Source organism: Protopterus annectens, chromosome 8.part0 (assembly GCF_019279795.1).
Source record: "Protopterus annectens isolate FY-2018-M chromosome 8.part0, PAN1.0, whole genome shotgun sequence".
Lineage (NCBI taxonomy): Eukaryota > Metazoa > Chordata > Ceratodontiformes > Protopteridae > Protopterus > Protopterus annectens.
This window is the reverse complement of record NC_056741.1, coordinates 9,929,477-9,943,996: the sequence shown is the minus strand read 5'-3', so window position 1 is coordinate 9,943,996 and position 14,520 is coordinate 9,929,477. Positions and strand designations below refer to the sequence as shown.

Below are 14,520 nucleotides of genomic sequence, written 5' to 3'. Positions count from 1 at the left end.
TCATCTTATGCAGATGTCTTCAAGTATTAGATCCCTCATTGTGCTGACAGAGATTTTGCAGTATAGAAACATGCACCCTTGTTGTATTTGGAAGCTGGTTGCTTGCTACTTCCTCTCAGAACTCTCAAGCCTCATACCCTTGTGGTTCCTACCCTGACTTCAGACCATTCATCAAACACAATACCCTTTTAATATGTACAAATCTAAGAATACCACTCAACTGGAAAGGTGTTAAAGGTTTTTAACCAAAATGACTAAGAGGCTTAAATCTTTCCACTATCCTGCTAGATTAGCATGACTCTACTCAGGTGACCTATATCTCCCTTTTTGAGTCATGAAGGCCCAGTCCTATTTGAGCTCCTAACTCTTTGCAACCTAAAGGCTTTGACATACCCACATTAGGGATCTAAATTTTACACCAACAAAATAAACTAGACTTGATGGAGAGATAGGTTTCTAATTCAATGTATTCCCAGCCTATGGAATAAGTTACTACTGCAGGTCTAACAATGTAGTACGTTGGCTTCCTTTAAGGCAGCTCTTGATGAATGGATGCGTATACACACATTTACACCAGGATTATCATACATGGTCCTGCTTGATTTGGGAGTTTAGTAGTAATATGTGCGTGAAATGGACAGCAAGAAATTTCAGGTGTGCCTACTTAAAGTTGTACATGGCTAGGATTGTTATGGTCTCCATGATTGCTTATTTAGAATTGCTCCCATTTTCCCAGAATTATTCCTATATCCCAAGCCCACAACTGCAGATCTATATAATCTTGGCAAACACTGTTTATTTTGTAAATAGCTTGATAGGAATAAAGCAGATTTCTTGTTTTCCTATTCAGCTGATTCAATACTTTGTGGAATCAGTCCCTCCCTCCAAAGCAGTAAATTACAACAGGAAGGGAAAGAAGATTTAGACACTGAACTTTATTAATAGATTTCAAACCAGTTTTTAGTATAGCTTCAGTCTTCTAAAATATTTTTACTAAGCTTTGTTCTCATCTGTTCATACTGTATGGCGGCCCTTTCATTTATTGCCATATATTTATACACATCCCCTTGCTCCAATTATTTTATCCCACATTTCTCTCTGAAGCTGAGATTTCCTCGATGCTTCAGTTTTCCTTCTACAGATGTTGTCCACGCACATTTATGGAGACAAAATATCATTCTAATGTTATCTGAAAAAGTTTAAACAGCTTGTAATTGTACTTTCAGTTATTTGTCAAATGAGCTATGCAGTTTTAGATTATCCACACAAAGCAGATGACATGTCATCTGATAGGATTATTTTATTCTTATTTATTTTACATTTGTTTACTGGGAAAGTCTGACTGGATGGAAACTCTATTTTCAGAGGAGGCCACGGGAGAAAAGCTCCATAAGATACATTTAGGTAGACAACAACTGTGTATACACCTTAATACAGACAATGAAACGTACATCAAAATACAGCAGAATGCATTGGGATTTTCAAAATAAAATACATGCAAGACAAACAATATAAAAAATGTATAGGAAGTAGAAAGCTTTTACAAAAGTGCAAATTTGAGAACCTTGATCTGTAGCTAGAGTAGATGAGAGCAATAACGCCTTAGTTTAGTATTTGTATTATTGTGCATAAAAGGAAATTTATTGTCCCAAAGGACAGCTTAACCTGGGGTATTGCATGGGCATAACCATGTACTGGTAAGTGTGTTTTAGCAGTTTTTTGAAATGGGATTTGCTAGTAGTAGATGTTAATGAGGTAGGAAGAGCATTCCATATCTTGCCGATGTAGTTATATTAGTTAGTTATTAATGTACTCATAGCCTAGTCGGTTAAGTAAGCAGGTTAAAAGGCAAAAGAGTGACGGTAACTAGGATTCACCCTGGGATGCTCCCTGCTGGAGTCGAACACCTGGATAGCTGTTTGCTCTTCTTCAGCATTCACAAGTAAAGTGGCTTGCCACTTTTTCATAGTAATTGCTTTATAAATTATCAATGTGTGATGAATCTTATTAATCTGTAAGCATTCTATTACCCAGAAAAATGACGTGATTTCAACATGTTTTTTTTTTCTTTTTAGCACTCTATCCATACCATACCATACCATACATTTTTTTCACTGAGATCGAGTCCATGATCCTTGCCCCTGGCATTGTTCTGGTCAAGCCTTGCCTGGAGTATATGAGCATTGGAAGGGCAGTTCATAACAGCAGCTGTTTGCAGTTATCAGCAAACTTGGTAAACTGTGGTAATTTGATTTCTGCTTTCATATTACAATAGCCTTAACTGTAATGGCTCTGTCAGTTTGCCAGTTAGCGATCCAACAAGTAACAAAGGGGATAATTTTTAGTTAGGAGAGTTTGTTAATAATATCTGCAGATGGGAGAAGTTCTATTGTGCAATTAATTATTGGAATTATCTCTAACCTTTCTTTCACAGGACTTCCTGGCGGAAATAGTATGACAAGACAGGTACCATGCACTGCCTCAACTACCGGGTGAATCTGCAGGAACAGCCAAGCAAGCAGTAAGGCCTCAGATTCTACTATCACCGTAGTTACCACCACCATCACCACCAGGTCAGACATGAGCTTCCACCACAAGACTGCCAAATCAAACAATAGCTCACCTCGGATGAAGAAGACGGCCATTTTGAATATCCAGCTGTCTTTACATATTCTGCCACTCTGAAGAAAATATTCAAATTTAAAAAATTAGTATCTAATATCTTTATATATTTACTTTGTGTCAATATTTTTCCAAGCAAAACCATGAATCCTATATTAAAAGTCCTCAGTGGTGTTAGAATTCATGTCATTTTGAAGTGAATGAGTAAGCAGTTCTTTAATATGGAACGTCAGCATGGAATAATCATATGTTGTAAATAGTCTATCCAAAAATCTTTTGCATGACAAACAGCATACAAGTTAGCCAAACAACATGACAAAGAACACATCATAATAATTACTCTAAACTATGAGCTGTCAGCTGTTATAGTATCTTGTGTTAACATTTTCAGCACTTTGACATCTCTGCAGATACCTGTTTCAAAAATTACTGAAATCTCACTAAAGGAAACTTTCTCAGGCAGGGAACCAGATGATAGTGCCTTCTTTTCTCTGATGCTGTATCCCAGGGATGAGTTCTTTTTTGTTTTGCTGCAGGACCCCACCCAACAGCTCCTCTTCCTGTGCCCGCTTTTTCCACTGGGGCAGGAATCAGACATTCCTGAGTTAAGTGAGTGCCCTATCACCCACATGTCCCTGCCTGGGAAGCCCTATCGGCCTATCCTTTTACCAGTGATAGTTGAGTTGTGGTCCTGCAGGATGGCCTAACTTCTCCCCAGATAAAGCACCAACTTCACTTCAGGTGGCTTGTCTGAACTCTTTGCATGCTGCCATGAGAGAAGCATGCCTCTGCATGCAGAATCCCCTCACCTTGTAGAGCATGGCTGTGCATGCTCCATAAGTCTATACTCCATGGGTGTAACACCTAGTGCTCCTGCTGTGTGCCATCCAGGTAATGAGCCAAAGCCACCCCCCCAGCATGTGTGAGATGCAACTGCCACTTACTCCTATCCCCTCTGCAGCTCCGACAGGTAGCATAAGCTACTAAATGAAGTTGGGTCTCCTGATTCAGCATTAGGGTTTTATCCCTCTATATCATTCAGCTTGCTAAGAACAAGTTGCTTTGTGGACCATATGTCACATCCCAGTCTTTATCACTGACATATGAGTCAGATGATGGCTCAAGTGTGTGTGTGTGTGTGTGTGTGTGTGTGTGTGTGTGTGTGTGTGTGTGTGTGTGTGTGTGTGTGTGTGTGTGTGGGGGGGTGTCCCTTCTTCTTGACAAGGACCAAGGCACCAGACATGGCATTCATTTGTCAGAGGACAGAAGGTGTTATCTCTATGCAATGCAACAATGTACTCAGCTGCAAATTTGCCATAGTCAAAAATGTCTAGGCAGATGCCAGAGGGACTAACATCCACAGACCTAATGACTGATCCAAAGGTAATCAGACATGTACATTTAAGGAGGTGATAAACTTAACAGAAAGATAAATGAATACCAGAGGATCAGATGTCTGAAAAAAAAAAAATCGAAGTTTATATCCTTGTGTTTTTCTCCTAAGATCTGCTTCTCCTCCTGGCCTAAAGTGAAAGGCATTTAGCTGTGATGCAGCAAAGCTAATTGCTGGGGCTTAGTCATCAAAAGAAAGAATATCCCATTGTTGACCACCAGTGAGGTTTCAACAGGTCACTGTGTTACAGATTTTGGGTTTAGAGTCTTACCAACTGCCACCTCTATTAAGCTGTAGTCCTCAATTTTAGTAGATTTCACAAAACATCCATCAGCAAAGAAAATGAATATGCTTTATGATTTCTATTTAAAAGCCTTGAGCTATTTTTGTTTCGATCAATCAACAAGAAAAATAAAGATGTTTTATGATTTCTACTAAAAGCCTTGCACCATTTTTACTTGGAGAGGATTTTTTTTAAGATGATTATCCCTTTGGATTTAGTATGCAAGGGGGTCTGGGTGTTCTCCATCAGTTAATCTGTGATTTACCCTCCAGTTTCGACTGTTACTCGTCTGCATCGTAACAGCTAATTGGCAGAGGGGTAAGTTGGATATCGCAAGACCAGTTCCAACACAGGTGTTAATACTGCTTTTTTCTCAATTTGAGAGAGTCGGCATAGGTAGGAGGTATGTTTTTGGCTCTATGTACTGAGTTCTTCTCCTTTTGCACTCCTCTTGTCCTTTCTTAAATATGTACATTCAGAAAGCATTTAAATATTTTCCATAGCACCTGGATGGGAATCTCTCATGTCAGAGTGAAGCATCTATACAAATCTTTCCTTTCATTTAAAGTCCCAGCTCATAAATAGGTTTGAATGGATCCTCAAATGTCCCAGGTTATCCCAGCAAACTTCAGGCAGTCAACCTTCATCCATACAACCAGTAACTTTACAGTCATGTGAGCACCTACACTTCAGGCTATTCCAGCCATTGAAACATCCATGGCTATCCATATTGACTTTTTGTTGCTATGAACCAGTCTGTGAAGGGTGTGGTGTTGAAATGAGAAAAGTCTCAGAACTGTCCATATTTAATTAAGTTCTGTCTTCCACTGAAACCTTTGTACTGCGGTGGTAGTGCTGCGGGTAGCATTGTCGCCTCACAGTAAGATGTTGTCCTGTTCGATTCTCAGCTAAAGCGTCTTCTGTGTGGAGACATGCGTGAATGCGCGTACCTTCGTTGAAGGTTGTGCATCAGAGCTGGAAACTCGGTACGTAAAAATCTACTGCCAATCATTAGCAGACTGGAGTTCCGCTGTGGCGACCCCTAACCGGGAAAAGCCGAAAGATACAACAACTTCCACTGAAATCTTTAGTAAAAAATACAAAGGGAAAGCTGACCCAATGGGGCCAGACCCACTCTCTGCAGGCTTGGTAGCTTGTACTGCAAACATCCTAGGGTAGACATATTTGGTGGCAAATCTGCTGCTACCTGTGAGGCTTCAGCCCCATTCATTCACAATTGAACTGTACCACAGCATCCTGACTGGTTCTTATTTGCACCTGCAGGATAGGATAAGCTTACTCTTGTGTTTATATTTAGAATAATATCAACCAATCCATTCATAAGGTCTGGCAGAATGTCATTAGTGATCAAAGTATGGTCTGAACTCTGAGTGGCTAGAGGTTGTGTACGTTTAGACAGAATTGTGTCATAAAAATTTGTCAACTGGAAGGTGAAACACTGTGTGAAAGAGTAGGTGCTAAGACGTAGACAGATTTCAAAGCTGTGGTGCTATTCCTCTTTATTTGTTACAAAGTAAACCTCTAGCTCAGGATTTTGAACTTCATTTTGAATACAGACACACACATTTTAATTGTCAGTTCTACTGTTACTACAGTGTGTTAATCCCACATAAAACTGCATTGCCTAACTATGTTTGAGGTAATCCTGACAGAATACAGTTGCCAAGTACAAAAAAAAAAGCATGATATGAAAGAAAGAAGATGCTTCTTCTTATGAATTTTTTTAAGTAATTGCAATGATCTCTCCACGTGTTTTTGATATGTCATTCTTCTCAGTCTGCAGATACTGAAAATAGGAAGGCAGGTCCTTGAAAAGTAGATGCATCCATAGGTTCATAGGTTCATAGGTAGGTACTAGGCTATCAGCCCTAGGGCCCATACAAGCCTAGCCAAAAAATGTACCCTGGCTTTCGCCACCCAAGAAAATTATTTTCCTGTGCCCCTGTCGAGCAGAGCCACAGAAGTGATCCCCGGGGTGAATTTCCCATTTCCCATCCAATCATCAAGATTTTTCTTGAAGAGTGCTAATGAGGAGCTCTGTTTGACATAGATAGGTAGTTTGTTCCAGAGTATGGGAAGTCTCTGGGACAGGAATCTATCCCTCCAGCATGTTCTGTTTATTGTGGTGACAAGGTTTAGGTCCCTAGAGTGTGTAGCTCAGTGGGATTGAGATTTCTTTAAGTGGAGCATGTCTAACAGCTCTGGCTTTGACATAGCTTTGTATGTTAGGCAGAGATCGCCCCTGAGTAGGTGATATGCGATGGAGTAAAGCTGTAGTTTTTTGAGACGGTCTGCATAGGTCATCTGTTTGAGGCCAGTAATCCTCTTTGTGAGGTATTTCTGTGGTCTTTCCAGTTGTTGTAGATGTCTTGTGAGGTACATACCAAAAGGGTCGTTGTACTCTATAATGGGTCTAATGAGTGATGAGTAGAGGGGAACAATGACCTCTTTTTTTCTGAATGAGAATCCTTTTGTGATGAGATGAGCCACGTAGAAGGATTTCCTGACCACTGTGGCGATGTGATTATCAAAGGAGAGACTACTGTCCACCTGTGTCCCAAGGTCTCATCACATTTTCGGCATTAAGTAGACTACCAGCTATGTGGTAGTTCATGGGTACAGAGTTTTTACCAAAGGGGATGACAATACACTTTTTGGCATTGAGCTTCAGGCCATGGCTTTGACACCAGGTATGTGTCTCAGTGAGGCCCTTTTGTAGCAGCCAAATATCTGGACATTTAATTAGCATAACATTTGAATACCAAATATCACAAAACTCTTCCCACCTCTTGTAGGGATTTGGGATACTACCCAGAAATGTGTTTAGCGATTGCCAAAAATGATGTGAAAAGATAAGTACATTATCAGACAGTGTAAAATCTGTAGACTTTAATAAACTATATTACACAAGGGTCATTTGCAACATGTAAGATGCATGCCTTCTTTCTTTTTAGTCATTTGTGCCACTAATATTTTGGTCATGTAGTGTGGTTCTCTGTATACTGGACAGCTTTGAAAATCACATATGACAAGTGGGATTAAGAAAATTGTGTGTATGTGTGTGTGTGTGGGGTGGGGTGGGGTGGGGGTTAATCAAGCCTGATAGGGATATACCTCCAAAAACAGGTACATCAGGTGCAGGGGTAAATCAGGCCTGAAAATAGGGAACTTCCTACGAAATACAGACAGTAGAGAGGTCACTCTTTCATTACATCATGTGAGATACTGATTGTTAGCACTCACTGAATTATCTTTGTTTCATTACAACTGTGACCTGAATTATGTAGAAACCCGTTTTGTTTTCGCATTTAGGTTTTATGGTTTTCAGGACCATTATTCTATGAATGCTCTGCTATTGAACCCTTGGACAGAATGCTTTCTGTTGCCTGCACCTTTTTTTTCTCTAATTTAAAATATTGAATTTTGAAAGATAATGTGCCTCTGGTGGACAACTGTGATGTAAAACTACATCTCCCCTTGACAAGAAGATGTGATTCAGAAACTCTGTTTTAAAAGTATATCTCACAGTTAAGAGAGACTGCAGTGCACCAGATACATTTGGGCCATGAGTATAGGAAATCAGACTGTTTAAGGTCTCAGGAAACCTATTGTAAAGGAGTGCTCACAGAAAATATTGCAATAACTAGCAAAATAATATTTTTTTGCCATTCCTTTTTTCAGATTATTCCATATACTGTGTGCTCTAAGGACAAGAACGACAAGGCATCAAGAAAAAGTAGAACCAGAATTGTGTATGACAGACCACAAGATGGCAGTGTTTAGTCAAACATCTTTTAAGAAAGCAGCTATTTCTTCATTCGGAGGAGGCTGTGTGCAAGCAAGCAAAAGCAATAGATACGCTCTCATGATTAAAATAAAATCAAAAGTGCGATTGCCTTTACATATAAACTATTGGCACAGCCAGACAGCAGTGTACCAGAGGGATAGTAAATATTACAAAAATAACAAACTTCATTAACGGTGTAATAAGTTTACTTATCTATCCCTCTATCTCTTGCTCTCTCTAGTTGCCGATCTCCCTTTTACTCTATCATTCTTCTTCTTCTTTTGGCTGCTCCCATTGGGGGTCGCCAAACTGGATCAGTGGCAGTAGAGTTTTCCAGTGTCGAGTTGCCAGCCTGGCACCCGACGTTCCTCAGAAGGCACACACACGCACACACGAGCGCACACACACACACACACACACACACACACACACACACACACACACACACACACACACACACACACCCCAAAGGCCAATTTAGAATGTCCGATCCACCTGCAGCATGTCTTGGGAATGGGGGAAGAAACCCATGTGAACACAGACAGGACATGCAGAGTCCACACAGACAGCACCCCAGCTGAGAATCGAACTGGAAACCTCTTGCTGTGAGGTGACCTTTTAGGTCCCTCAACACATCCATACAGTTGCAAATCAAGTTCTGGCCCCCACGAATAAGCAATATTCCCTGCTGAAAGCTGATTATTTCTCCTCAAATTTTCTTAAGCTCCATAATAGCAATTTTAGATGGAATGTAAATACACGTCAACATAATCCTGGGCATACCTAGTCTTGGAGAAAGCATATGATAAGAAATCCAAAACAAAACAACCAGGGAATTGGAAGAAGACGACAAAGTCTTGATTGAGAAGATGAAAATGCAGTGATAAAAGTTAAGCGTTTATGTGATTTTACTTTATGTATTAAAATTTTTTGTGGAAGTTGTACATTAACCGGACTAGTTGTTCTTCTTCCGATTGGCTGGTTGTTTTGTTTTGGATTTAAGTCAGTTTTGGCTGGGCAGTTTCTCCTTTTGGAGGTAGTAAAGATCCTACAAAAGCGGATTTGAGCAGTCCTGTGATGGTTCAAAATTCCGAGTCATGTGCACAAGGGCCCAATGACTCAAGTACAAACAGTGTTCGGACTCACCGAAGGGTTCCTGGTGGGAGTGGATGAGCATCAGCATTCAGCTTTTAGACCACTACTGCTCATACTGTTGATGGACTAGATTAGCAAACAGGTCGGAGGGGGCAGCTCAACAAAGCAGCTGTATGCAGATGATGTGGCACTACAAGCAGAATCTGAGCAAGAACTTCAGCAGATAATAGGGGAATTCAATGCTAAGCAGAAGGCACATGGGATGAAACTGAGTGCAGACAAGACAGTTGTCATAACCGCAAATATGGGAAATCAGAAGAAGCTGGAAATGGAGGTAGATGGTAAACAGCTTCAAGTTTCTGGGAGAACATGGGGAGAAGAGTTTGAGATGATGGAGATGAAGTGTATGAGATGGGTGGTACAATGCACTTTGTGGGACAGATGAAGAAATAAGAATATCAGAACAGAAGGCAAAGTTGTTCCAATTCCAGAGAGGGTCATCAAGAACAAATTACAGTGGCTCAAGCACATGTGTAGTAAAGCTACCACCCCACCCATACAATCTAAGAAGGAATCAGTACTGCAGAACTAAACAAGGATATACATTGTGAGCCTCAAGAGCAGGAGCACACTCAAGCAACTCTGCAGTCCATGGCTACCACCCCACCCATACAATCTAAGAAGGAATCAGTACCGCAAAACTAAACAAGGATATATATTTTGAGCCTCAAGAGCAGGGTCAGTCCACCCAGCCATTCTACATGTATGTCTTATGAGAGTGAAGCTATAACATTAGCAGTGTTGCTTAGTAGTTCTCAGCTTGCTGATAAAACTGACTATTGTAGCCTTGTGCCCCCCTCCCCAGCTAGTGCAGTAATCCTAACTGTCCAATAGACAGTATACATTTAATTCAGATCTCTGTGATTAAATTAACCATCAAACAGCCCTCTCAGTGCTTTATGCCTTAGTTTGTATCACTTGAGGCCCATCTGTTTATTTACATCTCTATACATTCCCCTTCATTGCTAATGTATCTCCCTACGTTCACCAAAGCACAAACAATCCGCTGTTCTGTACAATAAAGGGTTCTCCTCCAACTGCAACAAATGTTCCACCACCGATAGTGAAAAAGGTAATTTATTGTTAAAACAGCTCAAAACACAGCAACCAGCAGCAAACAACACCAGTAAAAATCCTTATTAATATTCCAAATGAACCATTGTTAGAATCTGTTTTTTTATCACAGCCAGGGTTACGGCCAACCAATGGGCGCTGAGCAAAAAAAACATACTGCAAGAGGCACAGATCATCGCTGGACACACACTAACACACAAAAGCAACTTAGAGGAAACTTTAGAAAGAAATCCAGCTAGTTTTTTTACATCAAATGCACCCGCAAGTTCTTTTTTTAATAATCTGCTGCAAAAAAAAAACATACTGCAAGAGGCACAGATCATTGCCGGACAAACGCAACTTAGAGGAAACTTTGAAAGAAATCCAGCTAGTTTTCTTACAACAAACATGCCCCCAAGTTTTTTATTAATAACCTGCTATTGCCTATACCAGGATGTTTAATTGTAGCAAATCAGAAAGCAGAGTAGTGCATTACAACTCAGAGAAAATGTTCAGCATGTAGTTATTATAGGATAAAATCCATCAGAATTACGTTTACTATGATTTTCATCATGGCATGTGGAGCAGTACTGTCCCAGGAAATAAAATAAACATTGCTGCGATAATGCCTTACCCCCACACCACTTAGTTTGACATGGTCAAAAGAGAATGCCTCATAAAACACAGCTGAAAATCATAAGTGTATACATACTAAATATAAAAATAAAAACCTGAAACAAAAGAAAAGCTGCTTCTGTAAACCCCCAGTTAGATTGTGCATGCCAGTCGTGTGCAGATAGACCTATAATGGCTTTGGGCTTGAACACAACTCCTCTCACCCTACTTGGACTGCTCAAGCTGTTGGAAAGTGGTAGCTGCTGCAGGACGATCCTGGTTAATCATAAATACACTATCAGCAACGGGAACTCCTAGTGAAAACCGTAAAACCGGTATGGCTCTCTTAACGATCTCCATACAATCCATGAGTGCCCCAATAAAATAGAGGGATCCAGTAGCAGGTAAACTCTCCAAATATCAGCATAAAAAAGGAAATACCTGCTACTGGACCCACTATTTATTGGGGAAAACAATAGAAAAATTAAGTTGGGGGTGGAGGTGTTATGCAAGTGGTGGCTTGGATTGCAAGAATCCGATTGGCTGCCACCACTTGCTTTATCAACAACTTTTGCTGAAGATTTTCTAATAAAAGTTTAATGCAAACCTAATGTAAAAACACACTGAAGCGTAACTAGATAAGGTAAATTACATGTTGAATTACGATTTCAGCATGTTTCACATTAAGCTGAACTACAAATCTCCACTACAGTTTCTCACGCTGCCGGAAGGCACTTGGGGGTATCTTCTCATGGTGCACTCGAGTGTAAGCACAGAGGTGCCATGAGAAGGTACTTGGGGTTAATGAGTTAAGACAGAAGTGGCAAAAGTCACATCATCCATGCAGAGAGACAATATAGTTACCACTGCCGAATCATATACAAATGCACTCTATAAGCACCTACATGGGTGCATGGATCATGCTATCCCTAATCGAACCAAGACACAGTCTTCTAAAAAAGGAAACCAGTCTGGTGAGCCCCTGCTACTAACAAACTCTACAACAGAAGGAAGAAACCGTTGCAAAAGAAAATAAAATCCCATGAGTGGAGGAGCTCCCTGGTCAGCCTCAGCAAGAAGCTGAGATCTCTCATAAAATCCTCCAAAGTGAACTATGAAAATAAGATTGCCACTGACTCTAGGGACAATCACAAAGCATTCTACAGCTATGTCAAGAATCTCACTGGCAACACCCAGATCTGCTCTCAGTTACCGCAGAATGGCACAAAACTCACATTACCAACTGATATCGCCAATGTCCTGGATGATAGGTTCAGTGCCAACTTTACCCCCCCCCCCCCACACCTCCTAAAGGGCCCATATCCATACTGGAAGAATGCAATGTAACTGCAATCACAACTGAACAGGTGAAAAAAAAGCCAAGAACACAGCATCCATGGGACCGGACAATATCCCTGGCTGCATTCTACACAAACTTCAGAACAAATTAGCCCCCCCCACCTAAGCACCATGTTCAATCATAGCCTCTCGACAGGCTATTTACCCACTGAATGGTGCACAACAACAGTTGTACCACTCCACAAAGGGGGAGCCACCAGGGACCCCAGGAACTATCACCCTATTAGCCTGACGAGCTTGGTTTGCAAGGCCATGAAGCGTATTATCATGGGAACTCATAAACAGGGATATTATTAACCTCCAAACTCTGGACCCCACCCAGTTCGGATTTGTGAAGAGCAGATCATGTTTCCTTAATCTGGTTGACTTCTTTGAAACAGTCACCAGAGCCGTGGACGAGGGTAAGGCAGTCCATACAGACTATCTCGACCTCACCAAGGCTTTTGTCACCACCCCCATTCTGGTATCATAGAAAAACTCACCAAGCTGGCTATAAATCTGTACGTCACAAGATGGGTTGCCAACTGGCTCACAGACAGAAACCACACTGTAAAAATTGTGGACTTCAAATCTGACTCCAAACCTGTGACAAGTCGAGTACCACAGGGGTCAGAATTGGGTCACCTCCTGTTTGGAATCTACTTCTCTGAAGTACAGGCCAACACAGAGAGCCTCTGGTTGACAAAGTTCACAGATGACTGCAAACTGGGTGCCATAGTCGAGTCCCCAAATTATGTGGGCATCCTGCAAAAGGGTCTCACTGAGACTGATGCCTGGTGCCAGAGCCATGGCCTCAAGCTCAATGCTGAAAATGCATTATCATCCCCTTTGGTAAAAACCCTGTACCCATAGACTACCACATCAGTGGCAGCCTACTTAATGAGGAAGGCATGATGAGACCTTGGAACTTTAGTGGACAGTAGCCTCTCCTTTGATAATCACATCGTCATAGTAGTCAGGAAATCCTTCTATGTGGCACACCTCATCATGAAAGGGTTCTCATCCAGGAAAAAATAAGTCATTGTCCCCCTCTACTCGCCTCTCATCAGACCCATTATAGAGTACAAAACCCCATTTGGAATGTACCTTGCAAGGCATCTACAGCAGCTGGAAAGGCCACAAAAATACCTCACAAAGAGGATTATGGGACTCAAACAGTTATCCTATGCTGACCACCTCAAAAAACTCTGGCTTTACTCCATAGCATATCGCCTGCTCAGAGATGATCTCTGCCTAACATACAAAGCTATGTCAAACCCTGAGCTGCTGGACATGCTACACCTAAAGAATTCCCAATCCCTCAGAGCCACACACTCTAGAGATCTAAACCTCATCACCACAATTAACAGAACATGCTGGAGGGATAGATTCCTGTCCAGGAGACTTGCCATACTCTGGAACAAGCTGCCTATCTATGTCAAGCTGAGATCATCACTAGCACTCTTCAAGACAAATTTTGATGAGTAGATGGGTAATAGGAAATTCACCCTGGGAATCACTTTGGTGGCCCTGCTAGACAGGAGCACAGGTAAATAGTATCCATGGGTGGCTTAAGCCAGGGAACCTTGTTGGCTAGGCTTATAGGCCCTTGGGTTAATAGCCTAGTACCTACCTATGAATCTATGAAGCATGTCAGCTTCTATGCAGTCATTCACATGATTGTACACGAACTCTGTGAATAATTCTGCATAAGTAGCTGTGGTCTATGGTTTATAGGGAGCTTTGAATTTTGACAAACTGTCACTTAATAGTACGTAATTTGCCTTAGAATAGTTCTTAACTGTTACTGATTTAGCTGGGTTTTCTGGGATGATTTTTACTTTTTAATGGAAACAGCTTTGTGATATGGCCTCATTCTTGAAGACATGACATGGGGGGGGGGGGGGTGCAATGTTCTCCAATGTTGGTGAGTACCAGATCCAGTATGTTTGATTCTCTGGTTTGAACATCCAATATTTGTTCCTGGGTGTTTGTGTTAATAACATCCAGGAAGCATGCCTGTTTATTTGAGACAGTGTATATTTTTCAGTCTAGAGAGGGGCAATTAAAGTGGGGCATTTGTATGTCGCACAATCCAGTCCATAACATTGCTCTTGGGAGACCATTGGGTGTAGTTTAATGTGAGATGTTTGGTGTTTCTTTTAGTGTATATTTTAGTGTGTATTTTAGTGATTGTTAAAGTGTCATTGTTAGGCTGCTTTGGAGGTCTTTGAGATTTTGAAAGGCTTCTTT

General features: G+C 41.1%; 1 protein-coding gene across 2 annotated transcripts in view; it reads right to left on the bottom strand.

Annotated features, from left to right (window-relative positions):
* The window catches only part of SCNN1A (sodium channel epithelial 1 subunit alpha), a 307,957-nt gene that overhangs the window by 30,071 nt on the left and 263,366 nt on the right, over positions 1-14,520 (bottom strand). For both annotated transcript variants that reach the window (XM_044079561.1, XM_044079562.1), the window contains one exon: positions 2,624-2,681. In XM_044079561.1, the coding sequence (XP_043935496.1) occupies positions 2,624-2,681 (58 nt within the window). The remainder of the gene's footprint in view (positions 1-2,623; positions 2,682-14,520) is intronic.